The sequence below is a fragment of the Myiozetetes cayanensis genome, unplaced genomic scaffold, assembly GCF_022539395.1.
Source record: "Myiozetetes cayanensis isolate MyiCay16 unplaced genomic scaffold, myiCay2020 scf3, whole genome shotgun sequence".
Taxonomy (NCBI): Eukaryota; Metazoa; Chordata; class Aves; order Passeriformes; family Tyrannidae; genus Myiozetetes; species Myiozetetes cayanensis.
In genome coordinates, this window is record NW_026087521.1 from 48,426,976 (window position 1) to 48,445,168 (window position 18,193).

Consider the following 18,193-nt stretch of genomic DNA (forward strand, 5'->3'; position numbering starts at 1 on the left):
TGACACTGCAGAACACCGCTGCCTTCCTGCAAAGCCTCTGATATTGGCAATTGCCTGTCACAGCCTCCCAGGCTAGAGAGCAGTTTGTACAAAACTAGTTTGCTCTCTCTGAACAAAAAATAACCCTTTGCCAGTCACGGCTCACTTCATACCCGGCCTCTTAGGGGACTCCACCCCCTCCACGGGGGCTCCACTCCCCATGTGAGTGTCTTTTTGATGCAGGTGTCTTGGGTACTGGGTCTCAGATAGCAATTCTGTGATTGTGCAGGCAGCTGCTCTCTGGTAGGTGGGCAGTCACTTGTGAAGAGGTCTGGGGCAGAGACACAGCTGAACTCTGATCCACAGAGTTTGCTTTGAGATCCTGTAATCTAGTATTTTGTGTGGGGCTCCAATAAACTGTGCTGGGGGAACGGAGAAGGGCAAATGGATGGTGCAGCTCAATGCTGCTACCCCTTCTTCAGGGTAAGCAAATAAACTTTCCTTTCCCTGGTTATTGTATGTAAGAAGCACATTCTAACCCATAGGTATTAAACCCAGTTAGGCTTATTCTGTCCTTGAGGAAAAAAGACCCTATGTTTATTTTCCGTCAGTGGAAATCTTCCCACGGGATTGTCTTTGCCCACCATATGTGTCATCTTTGCTGCTGTTTTATCCATAGCTCTGTTTATAAGCAGGTTGCTATAGTCTAAAATTAGACCAGACACATATCAATAACACCAGACATAAGGAATAATCTGAAAAACAGCAAGATCTTTTAATCCATGTAGATTTCAAAGAGAACCAGCTTTGTCTTTCAAATAAAGGAAATCCAATGTCATCTTCATTAAAGCGGGAAAGGCCTTTGCCAGGTATTTTTTTTTGGTATCTGCTTATCTCTTGCTGGGCCTCTGCAAAGACAGGGTTGATTCACTGCTGTAGCAAACCACCAACTCTATCACAATATGGACCACGTTTTAACACGGATGCTTTCTGACGAACTTCTTCCCCTTTCACCCATATCTCAAGCACATCCCCACTCAATCTTGCCTGTAGCATCCACAAGACAACTCCACCAGCCAATTCTCTGCAAATGCAAAGGATCTATTTTTAAAGGTCTTTAAGATGACAAGAAATGCTGACCTCAGAAAACTGTGAATAACAAGCTCCTTATTTCTCCTTCCTTGCCTACTCTCTCTCTGTGGAAGCAAACCACCACCATCTGGCCAAGTTATTCCAGAGTCACCACAAAGGCCAGAGCTGCATTTTGAGGATCTCTGCTCCTTGATATATTCCTGAAAGTCTTGTCCATGCCAACACCACGGGTCTGATTTGAAACCCCCCCATGCTGCCAACCTCAGCGACTTCTCTCCATACAGCACAGGGAGGGGATGCGGTGACTCACCCAGCCCCGTGATCCCCCCTGCCAACCCACTGTTTGTTTGCATGATTGTATTGTTGAAGTCCTGTTGCCACATTTGTAACTATACTTTTTTTTTTTATGACAACCAGAAGTTCGGTTTTATAAACAGATGCTGTTGTGGGCCTCTCTTACTCAGCTGGATCATCGTCAGTAGTTTTTCCAGGCTGCGGTCTCTGTACTGCACACTGAGTCAGACACAGCCCTGTACAGATTTCTTTGAATCGCTGGTTTCCTCCCAGAGACTCTTGACTCGCTGCCAACAAAGCAGGGCGTAGCTCATTAATTTTATTTTTTTTTCCTTCTCTTTAAAGGCAGACTGATTCATAGTAACTCCTTTAAAACAGAAAAGACACCACCCTCCCACACCACCGGAGGAAACTTAAACCACCACCAGGTCACTCCCCTTCACTCCAGCTCCGCACTCCAGGACATCGGCGCTGCAGCCCAGCACTCACTCTCCTTCTTCCACAGGTGCCAGCACCGGCCCCAGCCCACACGGTAAGAGCTGCTCGAAAATCCTCACCAACTTTCCTCTCTCACTGGCTGTTCCCCATTCCCAGCAGCACCAGTCTGCTTTTCTCTTCTGCTCCTTCACTTCTCTTCACCTTGACACTCGAGCAGGCTAGGGGACACACCTTAATTTTCATATTTTCCTTTGAAATCTGGCTGCGTTACGGGGCAGAGGGACACTGCAGGGCGCTCTGGTTGCAACCCCAGAGCACTGGCAGCAGCAGTGTTATTTTCACCTCCCGGGCATATGCAGCCAGGGCGCAGACACAGGGTGCTCAACCTGGGCCAGCCCCGGCTCAGGTGCTGTTGTGTGCTTTTGGAGTAGCGTTGTTTACAAATGTGGGAAAATGCCTGCTTGGAATTAGGGCTGCTGGCTCAGTTTTTCTGGCTCTCGCATGTTTCTGCTTGTCTCTCTCCCCTCCGTCATTAGTTTGCCAAGCTCTAATTAAAAACACTAGCAATCATTCCCAGTGAAGACTGAGAGGCCCCAGAGGTGCAGACTTTGGGGTACAGTGGAGACAATCTCTCTTTTTCCGTGGGGGTCCCGGCTCCTGAGGCTGAAGCCGAGCCCCAGTTCTTCTGAAAAGTGATGGGTAGAAATGCATGCTGTGCCTTCCTTGGCAGCACAGACCCCGGAGTGGGGAGCACTGCGAGGCGAAGTGAGGGTGGAATTGCTAAGAGCACCTCGGGCTGCATGGTAGGGTGTGTCGAGGAGGTAGAGGCATCTGATGGGAAGTGTAAGATTGCAGAGACTGGCAATTTTGCCTCTTCACCTGCCTTTTTCCACACAACCACCCCGTCCTTTTTCCCTCCACTTCTTCACCAGTTCTCTCATTTCATGTATCTGCTATGGTTTGCATCCTGTGGTCAAATCTGAACTATTTTTGAAGTGTGAGAAACAGAGTGCAGCAGAGCTAGTTTGTTGGCAACACACTTTGGTTCCTGTTGCAGGAACCCAGCCCACTCCTGCACTGTTTGAAAGAGACTGAAACAGTATTTAGCCCAATAGGGCCAGGAACGGGTGGGGCTCAGGCTGGGGCTTTGCACAGTTACTACATGAATGACCAAGAAGCTGAGTTAACCTGAACTTTGTGGCAGAAGGATGGATTTTGTGAGTTTCTCAGTCCCCTCCGGTTTCATTGCTTGTGGCTCAGACATGCAGCGGTGCCTCCTGACTGAGAAATAGATGTGTTTGAGTGGTGGGAAAGCTGACTGAGGCAGTGAATGTTTCCAGGGCAATCAGCAACCGGAATGGAACGAGAGAATTTTCAGAAATTGTCATTTAATACAATTGACAATTAAATAATTTTTTTGGGGAAAAAAATGCTATTGTCATAGAACAACTTTCAGTTAGAAGCTTTGAATTCCTCAAGTCACCTCTGAGAGCAGAGTTGCCCAGAAACTGCCCACTTGACATTTCTGTATGGAGTGGATTCTTTTCTGAGCAAACACACAAAAGGGAGCTGGACATGAAGAGTGTGAAAACTTGGAGCCCATTAGCTATTGTTCCTGTGATAACAGAGGTTTAATGCCTCCACCCAGTCCACCTGAGATAGTGAGGGCTTAAAGGCAGTTTATTTCTATTTGCTCCCTTGGGGATTAGCATAGGAAAAGGATCAAAACTGAGTTATCTTACTAACACTGCATTACGTGGAAGGACACTCTGAAATGCAGCTCCTTTATGCAAGGCCCTGCACACCCACCTAAGGAATTCCTCTCAGTAGGCTTCTTTGGAAGGTCCCCCCAGCTATGACTAACCATCCAAACACATGACACAAAGTCTGAGCCATTCATCCCAGCTACCCTTGTGAACGGGGCATCTCCACTGGGCACATGCCAATCCCGAGGTAGACATCTGAGAGCTGTAGAGCAGAGCCACACCCAAGGACACATTAATGGAGAAGCGACTTGGGATCTTGTGGAGAAGCACCAAGTTGGAGTGGGTGCCTCAGCTGCAGGGTTGTTAGTGCTTCCCTAGTGCTACCCTGCTGAGGACAGAGATCCCTGGGCTTGGAAAACCGGCCCTTCTGGTCTAGCCGGTGGTCTTTCAATTTTGTAGTGTGGGAGCATGCAGGAATTACTGTTTGGTAGTCTGGGGTTGAGCAGAAATTGTATTTTGAAACAGTTCTGGGAGATATGCTGATAATAGCCAGCATGGTTTTGGTAAAAGATCCACCTCGGGGCTTTGCTTATAATGAGACAAGGGAGATTTGCTGCAAGCACTAATCTTTCTCTCTATTCATCACCTTCCCAGCCACAAGTCTCACACATGGCACTCAGCCTGCACCTGCTTGAGTTTCCTCAGAGCAAGCAACAGTGGGAGGGTGGTGGGTTACAGCCTGCTTCCATAGCCCTGCCCACTCCTGTGGGGCTTCACAGGCCCCATCAACCTCAGGCGGCAGCTGCGACACCCCTTCCATGGCACGTTTCCACTCGCTTCCCAACCCCCCTCCAAGTTCACTGTGGCTGCTGGATAGGTGCTCCCTTCACTAGGTGCTACACAGATGGTAAAGGGGGAGGCACCTGATACTGGGCTAGGATTCACCCTCAGATGCTCAAGTGCCCCGTAAGACAAGAAATAGCACTACGAGACCCCTTTGATCTCAATGGGCTCCTGTGCCTGTACCCTTCAGTAAGGAAATTATAGTGCTGTCACCCAACACAGCATAAGGTATGGCAGGAGTAAGGTATTAGGAGTGCCATGCCCTGCAGTGGCGGCATGGCACTCCTAATTTTTTTCCTCCCTTCTGTTTTCCTTCAAAAAAACATAATGAGAAAGAACTAAAAGATGAGATTTCTTTGCCCTTCCTTCAAGGCAGGGAGAAGTAAGAGGCCTGGAGTTAATCTTTTACTCCTCTGAAAAGGAGGACAAAGAAGGAGATTTCTTACCTTCCCATCTGAAGATGGATGCGTAGTACTTCATGGGTCTTTTCTGCTGAGGCAAAGCAGTGTTCACAGAAAAGGAGGCTCTTCTCCATGGCCCTGCCAGGACTGATAACTAACTCATAGCCACAAGTGCTGTAACAGTGGCCCTGAACAAATGTTTCAAAGCACCATCTCAAATGTGCCTGTATTGATCCTCTTGTCAAGGCGGGCCCATACCCAATCATCCCACAGCATGACAATGGGTTTAGCCGCAATTCCCCCATATAAACTGCCCAGAGGGAAATCTAGAGTGCCTCTTAAACTGCTTTCTGCCATTACACTTTGGGGAGAGCAGCAAAACAGCACATCTCGGGGCTGCCATCTGGAGTATGATTTCTTCAAATTCTGCTGGGAGAGTTTTGGGAATTACCACCTTGTTTAGAATAGCTGGTCAATGAACAAAGGAAACTCTAGCCAAATTTGCAGCTTCATGCACCGTCCTCCTCCTGAACTGTTTTTGGCAGGGCAGAGTATATGGGAACTGCTGTCTTAGTAAGACCAAATATAGCCCATGCCTTGTCATGGTAGGGAGGGAGCTTAGGACAACTCAGCTCCAGAACCCATATTGCCCAAGGGAGTGACCGTTTTGCCAGACTCATAATTAAGGTCTGTCCCCTTTACCCTGGGAAAACCAGTCTCTAACGCAAGCATGGGGAGACACCCATGGCAAGAGCTCAGGGACAGATCCTGGGCTAGGTCATCCCCCATCATGCAGAGAAATGCACTGAACTATGGAGTGGCTGACAACAGGTGAACAGTGACTCATGAGGAAGGCTTAGCTCTTGTGATGCCAGGCCACCTGGCAATATGTTTGTATTAGAGGAAATCCAGGGTGAGGACCTTTGCTGTCCTTTTGCCCTCGCAGGGCAGAGTCTGCTCAAGGAGGGGAATTGTGAAAGCAGGTGCCATGAATGAGTCCAATGTCCACATTTTTCTCATTCCAAAAAGACGTCTCCCCTTTTTTAGCCCCAGAAGGGCTCTGGAAAGAGTAGTGAGAGCCATGGGAGCAAGAGGGGAGAGCTACAAAATGCTCAGAGCTGGGAGCAGGCTGGTCAAAGGATTGCTGAAGACTAGCTCCAAGAACACAGACCACTGCTGAAGGAAAGCTTAGGCAACTGGGCCAGCCTGCCTACTAGGCAGCCTTCAACGACTGCAACCAGGCCAGCGTGGTGTACTCTAAATAGGGGAGTTCTTGATGTCTTGTGGAAAGCCATTTCCATATGTAACATGAACAAGCTTATACCATTCTGCCAGCCCATACTGATCACAGGTGTGAGGAGCCTTCTGGAAACCAGGTGAGGTATTTTACGTCACAACCACCTTCATCCCACCCTGCACAGAGCACTGACCAGCTCCAAACTGCACAGCATCCTCTTGTGTCTGCTTTATACACATGCTTTCCGCAGTCCATTACTTGAGCACTGTGATTGAAAGAAGGAGCTACCACATAATTTTGCATTTTAGTCCTGCACAGTCTTTTCCAAGCTGGCTTGCAGGAATAAAGGCATCCTGGAAGCAGACTGACTCAAAGGCTCAGACTCTTTAGATGCCTGAATTACATTGACCTCAGTGTCTCATAGGATGTACTGGCATGTTCAGAGATTTTGCAGTTTTGAGAGACTCTATCTGGTAAGGAATGACTTCTTTTTCAGTTACCCTCCCTTGGAAAAAAAGGGAAGATCTAGACAAAACTATCTCTGTAAATCGCAGGATTGCAGTTTTAATCAAAAAATGCAGCCAAAACCACAGCTAATGTGGGCTTCATAGACCTTACACCTCTATCTAAGGGCTGTTGCAAAGAGGAAGTCCCACCAGAAGTGATCTGTGTACTTTTGCCCACACCACACTGTCACTTGAACTTTTCTTTCAGACGTGTCAGTTGGTTTCTCCCATGTGGAGTGCTGTCAGTGTCAAAGTCGCACAGATGGATAGGTGCACTCCTAAAGAAGCCATGCACAACCACACATAGACAGACACACACAGAGTTCACAGGGGGCCCACAGATGCACACTCCCGTTCATAGAGGGAGTCACATAGAGCTGCAGATGCACACCCCTACCCACAACACATCAATGCCCAGACTGTCAGTCCTCTGCAAAATGTTTCTTGTGTATCTTGGCATCTTGTCTCTGCACGTGCCAGCAACTCCCATGTCTAATTAACCCACCCAGGGACCATCCAGTGCACTGAGGGGTGAGGGTACTCCCCATTGCCCCTCTGGAGGTGCAAAGGAACGCTTCTGTGCTTCCGTTAGCTCTGGAGTCCCCTTTCCCACCCCTCCCTCTTAGTCACTGCCCATCAGACCCAGCCCTTCCTTGGCGTTCCTAGTGTGAGGAGTGACAGTGTTTTCTTCCAGCAGCAGCTGCTGGATGCCTGCCAGGCCCCAGGCAGCTGTCTCTTCCCCTTCCTACTACCAAGCGAGCATTGGAGTTTCAGTTGATGTTGTCACATGGCTGAGTGCTCGAGGGTGGTTTCTTCCAGAGAAAATGCCAAATTCTCACTGTCTGCCCTAGGAGCTCTGATATTTCCCCACTCTCATATGAATCATGAACATGAGAGCTGGAAAACCCTTGTGTGTCATCTTTTGTGACTCCCCTCTGCATTTCTCAGCGAATGGATGTTCATTACCAAGGGTGAATCCTTGAGGAATTTGTCAGATCCCACAAGAAATTTTTCACATGCTGGGGCTTCACCGCTCCCTTGAGAAAGCAACTCCCCTAATCTCTTGGAGACTATACCACCAGGAAACACTTCGTAAGAACCATTTACTTAAGTTTATTTTCAATTGTAGCCCCTCAGGCTGGTCTATACTTTCCTTTTGGCTGACATTCATCTACTACTTTTACAACCTTGCTGTACCCCAAGTGGTCACCACAGCTACCACCCATACATACATGAAATCTCACTGCCATAAACCAGAGGCTCCAAAGGTCTCTGTGTGCCCACACACACCGCCTGCCCAACCCTTTTCCCACACATGTGAAATCTCTTTCCAGAGGCATCAGCCTACTCATCCACATGTCTATAAAAAGCATCTGACTTGTAAATTGAGTCAGGCTGCTCAGTCAAAACCAGGTTGTCAACAGCAGTGCTGAGACACAGTGGTTTGTAGAAGTCTAGAGTCAGCAAGGACTCCAGATTCACCTGGATCAAGCAAGAAACAGAACAAAGGATGAAAGCAAAAAGATCTTTCTCTGTCCTTATTTAAAGTTGTCATGAGCTTTCTAGTAACAATGTGATGTGTTCAAAGTTATTATGCTACTGCAATATCACGGAGATGTTCACATCTTTGCGTCCTGCCAAATGAGCCTGGGCCCAAGGAGGACTGATGCTCATACTGCACACAGTGACAAGGTATGCAGTTGCAGCAGGGCTAAGATGCAGTGATGGCCTCAGGTCAGTCAAAAGGCAGAATTCTGCAGAAGGTTTTATCCCATGCTGAGGTTTCCCTTACTGGTAGCAACATGGCAGCATTGCTCTTCTGTGGGTTGGCTTTGCACTGAGGTATGTACCAGTAACAGTGCTGGGAGTTTGTGGCTGTCTCAAACAATATCAAACAGTTTTTACTTTCTGTCCGTTATTCTCCAGTTTTCTCCTTCCTTTCCAAATGGCCCTGGTCCTGATTTGAACCACCAGTATTCCCAGTGTGACTCTGTGCCACCTCAGACAGTGGTCAGGTTCACATGCTTTCTCTAAATACTGGACTTCTTGCTGTCACCATCAGAGACAGCGTACTCAGTGAGACAGACCACTGGTCTGACTAACTACTGCATTCCTTATGTTCTGTAGTGGCAGATAAGAAAGGCAGAGTTTCTTTTATGTTAGTTGCTTTCAATCTATGGAGATTTTTGTTGACATTCTGGACAAAAGCATTAGCTTCTTCTCCAAAATGCCGTCTTTCCCTTTTTGAGAAATCTAACTTATCAAACTGAAGGGGCTTTAGCTGAAAAACTCAGTTTTAGAGAAGTCAGAGGTCACCACGGTGTGCACAGGCAGTGTGATTTAGATGTCCTCTGCTTCCTGGACACTGTAGGCTGCTCGAGGTTATTGGCTGCATTCTCACTCCGTACAGCATCTCTCACAGCACATCTCACCAACTCACACTGGAAGGAGTCTCAAGCAGGGACCTCAGCTCAGAGAGGAGGATGGAAATGGAAGTCAGATGAGCTGCTTCCCTCAGGAACACTTCAGGTCTGAAATATTTCAGATTTGAGAGTGCCCTGATTCTTCACCCCAAACAATCCCATAGTTCCTGCAGAAATATCGTGTACATTCCCCCTCTATTCCCTTCATTGCAGTGCACTTTCTGTCAGAAGCAAAGGACCTCTGCCTAATCTGGCTTACCCTCTTGAGTAACCCACTCCCTATGTTTGAGAAACTATATCATTGGCCTTTATCATATCTCCAAGTGGCACTTCTCATTCCATCCTGATGCTTTGTGAAGCAGCAAACCAAGGGCAAGGACTCACTTTTCTGTATTGCCCTCCAGATAGAAGGATACAAAACACTTAAGTAGACAGAAGGGTGATATGGGTGGCACCAATTTGCCTGCATGAGGAGGCTTTGTCTTAATTTTTAATTGATAGTGCCAGCCTGCTTGAACTTGAATTAGGGGGCACCAGAGCTGTGTGTTGTTCCCTGGTATGTGTACTCCTACATGGTCAGAGAAATAGTCTACATAGCTAAGCGTCTGTCGTGCTTATCTGTAGACATTTTTGTACTGAAGGCTGCTGTGGTGATTCATGGTTACTATTGGTGTGGCTTCTTATTTCTCTTCATCCATCATCCAGTGAAAAGGAAACTCAGCCCACTGTCATCAGTGCAAGATCTTCTCTTGCCTCATGCAGGCTGTTCAGCAGGTGCATGACCTTCACACCTTCTTCCCCACCAGCCTGTCCTACCTCCTACCTGTTACGTCTCACCCCTTTTTTATTGGCTTAGTTGATGTCTCTCCTCTGGAAGATGCATGAGGAGGACTGACAAACTGTTTGCTTGACTGGTTCTTGAGAAGCAGTCCTAAAACTGACAGTGTCCTGAGCACTTAACCTTGTAGGGTTAAATAATTGTGGGTTTTGAGAGCTTTGGGGTGAGTCAGTGGAAAAAAGTGGCAGCTCTAGGAAGGCTAAGACTGACTCATAGCCTAAGAAGAGCCTGAGGAACTCCAAATGCAGCTGCAGTTTAGGTAGGGGAATGGAAGAAAAGGCATTTGCATGCAATTTTGTCCCATTGCTCCAGCAATGTGACCCCACCCTGTAGCGGAGAGAGATGTCTCACACTTAACAAATGGAAACCATATTCTTGTCAGTCCCTGATGCTCTGCCAGCTTCTCTGTCTAATGGGAGGAAAAGTTCACGCCATAGCATCAGAGACAGAGATGACTTTATTTCACTGTCATTTGTTCACCCCCAGCTCCTTTGGGATCGTTCTCTCTGTTTTGTTTAACAGGCAGAGAGAGATGAAGAAAGAGCAAAGCAAATGAATAGAGAGGGAAACTTGTGCTTTAACTCACAAAGAATCAAAACTAAGCTGTGAGCACATATCCCCCGGGGGAGTTTGCATTTGATAGGATGTGTATTCAGGGGGAGGTGCTGACGTTCTCAGGAAATAGGTGCACTGAAAGCACCTGAACTAACAGTGCTCTCCTGCTGTGCTAGAACAGAAAAAGCAAAGGCAAAGGATTTAATTTTTTTCATAGAGTATTGGTCAAAGTGTTGGGTGTGGGGTTGTGGGGTTTTTTTGTGTGGTTTTTTGTTTGTTTGTTTGTTTGGGTTTTTTTTTTTACTTTGTAAAGTAACATCCCTCATTTTCACCTTTAAATGCAAACATAAAGTGCATTTAAAAACACTGTTCTAGTCCTTTAGGGTGTCATGTAAGTAGGTTTTTAATCTTTCAAGTAGAGAGCTTTGTTTGAAGATCCTAAAAAATAATCAGGAAAAAACCCTGCTGAATGAGTTTTTAAGAAGGCCATGGCAAAACATCCATCTATGAAAGAAGAAAAGTTTAGCTACTTACTGTAAAGTAAAGGCAAATTTCAAAGCAGGCAAATTTGCCACTGTTTGGTGAATGCATACCAATACCCTGTGGTGGCAAGAGCACTTGTTACAGCTTGTGTGACAACCAAGGTAATAAAAAAAAAGAATAAGAAGTATTCAAAAGGACAGGAAGATTTGACTCAAGTCTGCTGCAGATATGTCACTTAGTCATGGCAACAGCAATAGTTTCTTAGTTCAAGGTACAGTGGTGGTATCTGTATCAGTTGCCATCCAGCATTTAGAAACCCTCGTTGCTTTTGCAGTCAGGTGGAAAGAAGGGGTTCAACTCCTAGGTCAGGTATGTTCATGTGGTAGCTTGCATATAGTATTGAGAACCTGAATCCTAGCAGTGCTGAACTCATAAATGACTGTTACTACAGTCAGAGAGGAACTCCTAAGAAGGCTGTGCTTTCTCCAAGATCATTACTAAGGGAGGTACTGTGACAAGAGAGGGCACAGTGACCAGGCCATCCAGGCAAATCAAACTTTAGAGCACGAAGTTTGATAGAACATCCCAAAGCAGACAAGCAAGTCTTGTCCACGTTGAGCAAGCCGGGGCTAAACAGCTCCAGAGAGTTCTCCCGGGTGAAGGAAACCTCAGAGCGGACAAGTTTTGCCGAGGAGATAGGACCAGTCACCAAACCTAACCTGTTTTACTAAGGACTGGCCTTGTTTGGGTGGAGGAATGACCTACCAGAGGTGATTCCTTGAAATCCTGAACTTAAGGAATTCATCATGGTCACCAGCTTCCACTCATGGTCACACTGAGAGGAAAGACAGGAGTGGAGAAGGTGGAGTCATCAAGTAAAAAAAGACACATGAATGGGACTTTACAAACCCTTTTGTCACAGTTTGTGTGAAAGACATCATAAAGTATAATTGTGTTGTTTCATGACAATGTTACCACACCCTGGACATATGGTGACAGCGTCAAACCTTGCCTGAGTCACCTGGACCAAAATAACTTGACAGCTAACGTTAATCACATGCTTGATATTGCGTTTCAGTACCAGCACTATCAAGGGAAAGAGCAACACAGCCCTGTGAAACTTTCTAGGAAGTTTACTGGCCACAGAGAGGACCCAATAAGTTCTTCTGCCTGAAATGTACTCGCTTTGTGTGAATTGTCTGCACTTATCTTCATGGCTTAGATTCGTTCCTTGTATTTTGCTTTTTCAGGTGAGAAGTCAGCAGCCTTGACAAGTAGTGTCATGCAAGCTTTCTAAAGCACATTCCCCTCTCTTTCCAATCACATGTTCATCAATGACAGGAAATGTTACAAAAAGTAAAAGCTTGCAGGGTACAGAGGCAAAAAATATCCAAAACAAACCAAAGAAGAATCTGCATTACAAGAGAATCTTATTGCAGTGATCTGCATGCCTAAAGTTTTAAAAGGGAAACAGGCAGTGTTCATTGCAAACCTAAGCATCTTCCTCAGCTCCAGAAAACTTCAGTGGCATTTCTTTCTGCTTCCTCTCCTCTTCACACAGTGGAGTAGGGGCTGCCCCTCAGTTTACTCTCCACCACTGCTTAACACCTGATGCACCCAGGAGCACATAGTCCTCCACTCCATACCACCTGTGCATGTCCCAGACCAGCTGGAAGAGGCTGTGACACCAGGGAAGAACAGGAAGAGAAAAAACCTTCCTGACCTCTGTGAACAGCATGGGCAAAAACTCCTCTTCTGGAGTGTAGGCCTGGAGTATGGCATTTTTTACTTTATGTTAACAACACCAATATACCTTTGTATATAATCAGGCTATTTTTAAAATGCCCCCAAGCTATCTACCCCTGTTCTACATCTCCTCCCAAACCGGTTCCTTAGCCTTCAGGCTCTATTTAACCTCTTGAGCAGATTTTGACAAAGATTTTAGTAGTGGGGTTTCTTGTGCTTCCATGTTTCCAGAAAGGATTTAAGGTCAACCTGGTTTTTGCACGTAAATAAATGCTGTTCTTCAACTTAGCCCTTCCCTTCACTTCCTCTATCTGTTCTTGTTCTCCAGAACTCTCTGTATCAGTGACACCACCTAGAAGGGACTCAAGATGTTGGTGCTACTGGCTGGTATCTTTGTGGTTCACATTGCCACTGTCATCATGCTCTTTGTCTCCACCATTGCCAATGTAAGTAGACTGCCCTGAGTGAGATGTTGTGCAGTAGCCCTTGATATGGCTGGAGGGTGGGTCCTCAGGTGTGTGGGTGATGAGCACCTGCTCACGGTCATGAGGAGAGACGAAACAGTGATGGGTGCGCTCAGAGAGCAGGAAGGCAGACAGGGTGGTACAGGAGGCAGCCTCTGTCTGTGGTCTCCCCAAATCCCAGAACCAGCAGCACCTCCACACCCTCCACCACGGAGAACGCAAGTTGGAGCTGGGGAGATGAGCAGATGACAGCTCTGATGCATCCTTGGTCCCCACAGCTGGCAGCCAGGCTGGAGGGGATCAGTTGGTTGTCCAGTGGGGTGCATCCCAAGCCAAGGGGAGCAGCCAGGCCAGGACCACCTGGCCCCGGGAAAATCTTGGCTGAGGGGGACCCCTGGCGGCAGGGGGAGAGGGCAGCACTGCTGGGGTCCACCACAAACCCCCACCGGTCATTGGACCAGATTTTAGGGTCCCCTGAGTGGCTCGCTCAGCCTGCCTTGCCCTCCCACCACCTTGCACGGGGAGAGGGCAAGGATGACCTGGGAGATTTCCCATCATGATTGAAACAAACTTCCCGTTGTTCTGCCTGCACCAAACACCTCCTGGCTCTGGAAGCCAGTGCTGCCTTCCACCCGTCTGGTTGCTTATCGCAATCAATAAATGCCAACATTTTCAGACACTTCAGCTACTCATGCTCACTTTATGGTTTAGTCTGGCAGAAGAGCAAGAAAGCCTTCCTCCCCCTTGATGCAACTGTTCTATCCTATTTCAGGTTTGGGTGGTGAGTTCGTCCAGCTTTGGAACGGTCTCAACAGGACTCTGGCTGCTGTGCAACAAGACCTGCATTCAGCTTTCAGTTAAGAGCGGTGATGAGAGTAAGTCACATCTGCATTTTCATTGTGGTGGTGAATCGCAGGACCTTAGTGCACAATGCCAAGACCAAGTCCTGACCTTCTCCAATCTATTCCCTGTGTTTTGACAGCTTCCCTCAAAGTTGTGCAAGCCTTTATGATCCTCTCGATCATTTTCTCTGTCGTGGCACTCGTCCTGTTCATTATCCAGCTGTTCACTCTGGAAAAAGGCAAACGTTTCTACATGACAGGAGCCGTCATGCTGGTTTGCTGTAAGTATACACATGCACACTTTCACTGGCCGCCTGTTGCATCCCTTTGCCTCTCCAAACATAAGTAACCACACGTGTTTGCCACACATGGTCTTCAGGGAGGGTGTCAGCCAGCTGCAGCTGAGAAATTGGAAAGCGTTGGGTCAGGGTTTGGGGTTTTTTTGTTGTTTTTTTTTCTACTGTATATAATGAAAATGTTTCAAGATTTTCATTAGGAAATTCCAATGGGTTTGCAAAATACCTTTGAAAGAAAATAAAAAGGATTCAAGTGTTTTGAGAGGGCAGGGGAATAAACAGTTAGACAGCTACTGCTCATGGGATTCAACCAAACTGTCGTCAGATCTTATTATTGATTTCCTCCTAACAAAGGTTTATTCCTCATGGCACCCACTAAACAAGCCCCAAGTGTCTTATGTCATCACATCTGCAAAAGAAATCCTCCATAAATAAGCCTAATGGGCAGCAGCTCCTCTCTCATATGGCACAAGACATGCATTACAATCTCAGGGGACAACAGTACTTCAGAAGTCTTGCAGCAATGCTGGTTTCTGTACATTTTCCAACTCTCTTTTCCTTCTTCCTTCCCACAGGGATGTGCATTCTGATTGCAGTCTCCATTTACACAGCTCGGTTCACAGGCAAGACGCAGTACGTCACAAATCCTCACCATGGCTACTGCTTCATATTGGCCTGGATCTGCTTTTGCTTCAGTTTCATCATCGGCATCCTCTACCTTGTTCTTAGGAAAAAATAAGGCTGATGGGCGTCTAGGGGAGAGGGTTGGCTACTGGGAATAGGGAAGAATTGCTCTGCTGAGAGAACTGTTGGGCCAATAGACAGAAACAGCCACCATCATCACCACTGCCACCACCACAGAAAAATCACTAACAAAGCTAGAATCCTCATAAACTCCTTCACCAAAGAGAGGGAGAAACAGCTCCTACTGATCTTGCACTTCTGGGGCTAGAAATCTGTAAGTGACCCAGACAGCTCTTCTCCTTTTCTGCAAAGTCATGTCATACCTTCACAAAGCTTCAAGCTCAGCAGTGATGATTGAAGGGCACCACAAAAACAAGGGCTACATCTTTTTCCCTTCCTAGAGCCCTTCTCACTTACCTTTGAGTTTGCCTTGTGGGTTGGGCAGTGAGGATTATGACCCCTTTACTTGTCCATTGAAATAAATGGGATGGGCCTTTTGTTACATTTTTATATATATATATATATATATATGTGCACATAGTTGAACGTCAAAGACATTAAACTGAGAAGCAACCAGAAGAAATCAGATAAATTTTGTATTAAAATATCTACAAAAATAAGGCAGCAAATTTTTTTGCTGTTCTGTTTTCTATTTGACATTCCCATGATTCCCAGGAATGGCAAATATACAGGCATGGAGAGAGAGAGAGAGAGACAAAGTTTGTGGGTGAAGATACACAGGGGTTTCTAACTACAGAGGATGGAGTTGCTCAGTGATGCACATGCAGGGAGGGAATCATCTGGGTGTGTGTCTACACTAAAATAATCATCTTTTCAACTCCAGAACATGGTAACAGACTGCAAGATCACAGATCTTTACTGAGACAAGTTCTCATCTGTAGACAGAGTTTTTTTCCCACATCATCACCTGCTACATGGTATTAATTGAGAAGCCCACCTTGTGACAAAGCTCATCTCAGATAATGGTTAGCAGAGGAAATGTATTCCCTAATGAGAGCTTAGAAGAGATGAAGCAGGGCTTGTGAGTTTTGCTCCTTGCTGTACAACCTTAGGCCAGCCACTTAACCTGGTGCTTTTCCATCTGCCAAATTCTTCCATAGAACTAGAGCTACCTCCCAGGGTTGCTGAGAGTTTTTGAGTCCACTCTGTAATACAAGGTTCCCATGTGAAAGGCTGGCGTAGGAAAGTAAGGCATTGATACTGCTGCAACCCACAATTTTCTGTTAGTTCGAAGAATCTCAGTCACAAGAGGCATTTGCAAGGAATGAGGTCAAAATTCCCTGGGACTCCATTCACAGCTAAAAGGTAGAGAGTATAAAAAAACATTGGTGCAGATTGTGCATGGATGGTCTTTACCTCTCTCTCTCTTTGTTACATTTTCTTCTTATGTAGACTTTTATCAATTTGGTGGATATATTCTAGTACTGTATGTTGCTGTTTCATTAACAAAGGTTATTTCATATATAGTCATTGTAAATATTTTGAAATGCATATTTTTAACTTTGTGGGTATAAAAATAAAATCTGATTCCCTTTATAAAAAAGAGTTTTCTGTGGGTTTTTTCATTAGTGTTTCAGATATTTGTTAACAAAAGCATTTGCTGTTTTCACTGAATCAAAGCCCACCCCTTTAAGATGATGCAGAACTACCAAGTTCTCTTGCATGTCAGTATATGAGATTTCCTGTTTTGGAGGGAAGGAGGAAGCAAAACAACTCTCAGAGCTCCTTTTTCAGGCTGCCTGCAAGCTCAAGCAGACAGTGTGAGCTATGGTATCACTCAGTCTCAGTGCCAGGCTTTGCTTCACACCCAGGATCACTAGAAATGTACTTTCTCACTCTGGCAGAATCTCATCTGTCCCAAAGCAAAATCACCGAGGTGTTTGCCTGGGTCTCATGAGTTGGTATAGCTGTTGCCTCTTTAGCATTGTCTGGCCAAACACTTCTACAGTTCTAGAGCTTGAGCAAAGAGTCCAAAGCCCAAGATACTGATCTTGGCAGATCTCAGGAAACTTGGGGCACAGTCTTGTGAGCTGTGAGGTGAGGTAAGACCTAGCAGGAATCAGCTGTGTAGGCAATTTTTCTTTACTAATTAATGCACCTCAGGGAGAGCTAAGACATGTTAACTGATGGCAGAACAGTGACATGAATTGTTAGGAGCTGAAGTTTTACCAGAGAGAGACCTCTCACACAGCAGGGTGTAGAAAGGCTCACGGAGGGTTGTAGGTGGACACTTGTCTTGGTCTCGGGAGATTCCAGGAGTCATAGAATATGCTGATTTTGAAGGAAACCTTCAGGATCATCGAGTCCCAACTCCTGGTTCTTCACAGGACACCCCAGGAATCACACCATGGGCCTGAAAGTGATGTCTTTGCTCCACATCTGGTAGCTCCCACCACCATCTTCAGAATCCTGTTACATTAGAGGTTGGCAGGCAGGAATTTACATTCAGCACCATTAGGACAGAACACATCAAACAGAAAAGCAGATGCCAACAAATATGGATCAATTACAAAACATAAGGAAGCAGAAAAAGATAGGAGCAAATAGCACTATTGGTTGTGTCATAAGACAGGTGTTTGCTCAAAAATCATCTTCAACACAGCCTGAAATGACATTGACCCACACGGACTGTGAGACACAAAATCATGGTACTCCTGCAAGAGCCATTACGTGGATTTTAGTGACCAAGCCTCACAAGGCCCAGGACCACAGCTGATTCCAATACTTCACAGCAGAATCCTTAGACTAGGATGAGAAGCCTTTTAGAGAGGAGACACAGAAGAACAAAACAATTTCCATGCCTCAGATTCAACTGCAGAGCAAAAGAACGATTCCCCCTGCCTGGCCCTTTTCTGCAGGTCACTGCAAGGAGGAATGAGTTTTCCATAGACAAACAGCTAACTAATTCAGGGCATTTGACTACAGTAAATCAGCTGCAGAAAGCACTAAACATGAGGGACAGCCAAGGTGGCAAGAGCCCCTTGGATAAGAGACCCTCTTGCTCTGACCAGAAAGTCACACTCTGCAGCCTAGGAAGAAGCAGTCTAATAACTTCTTACATTAAGGGGTTTGAAATTATCTGTACATGTTCATAGGAGTGCTGCAAAAGCCACTGCAGACAGCTTAGGGGAGAGCTCTGCTCTGTGAATGGCAGAAGCCCAAACCAGCCAAGCAAAGTAACTGACTCCTGGCCTGATCAAAGGGTGATGACAGCACTGCGAACACAAAGGCAGCAGCACCTGCTGCATTTACAGAATGTGGCTGAATGCCAGCACACCCAGAGGAGAAGAATGGCTTGATTCCCTTGCAGCAAAGACGAGAGAAAATTCAAACCAACACCACCAA

The 18,193-nt window shown here is 46.2% G+C and overlaps 2 protein-coding genes across 2 annotated transcripts in view; both read left to right on the forward strand.

Annotated features, from left to right (window-relative positions):
• Positions 1 to 18,193, forward strand: part of FAM234B (family with sequence similarity 234 member B) — a 406,169-nt gene that overhangs the window by 58,247 nt on the left and 329,729 nt on the right. The window lies entirely within an intron of this gene.
• EMP1 (epithelial membrane protein 1) lies at positions 1,751 to 16,385 on the forward strand. The gene is made up of 5 exons (XM_050325321.1): positions 1,751 to 1,897; positions 12,870 to 12,987; positions 13,778 to 13,880; positions 13,988 to 14,128; positions 14,719 to 16,385. Exons 2-5 carry the CDS (start codon positions 12,910 to 12,912, stop codon positions 14,880 to 14,882), a joined length of 486 nt encoding a protein of 161 aa, XP_050181278.1. The 5' UTR covers positions 1,751 to 1,897; positions 12,870 to 12,909; the 3' UTR covers positions 14,883 to 16,385.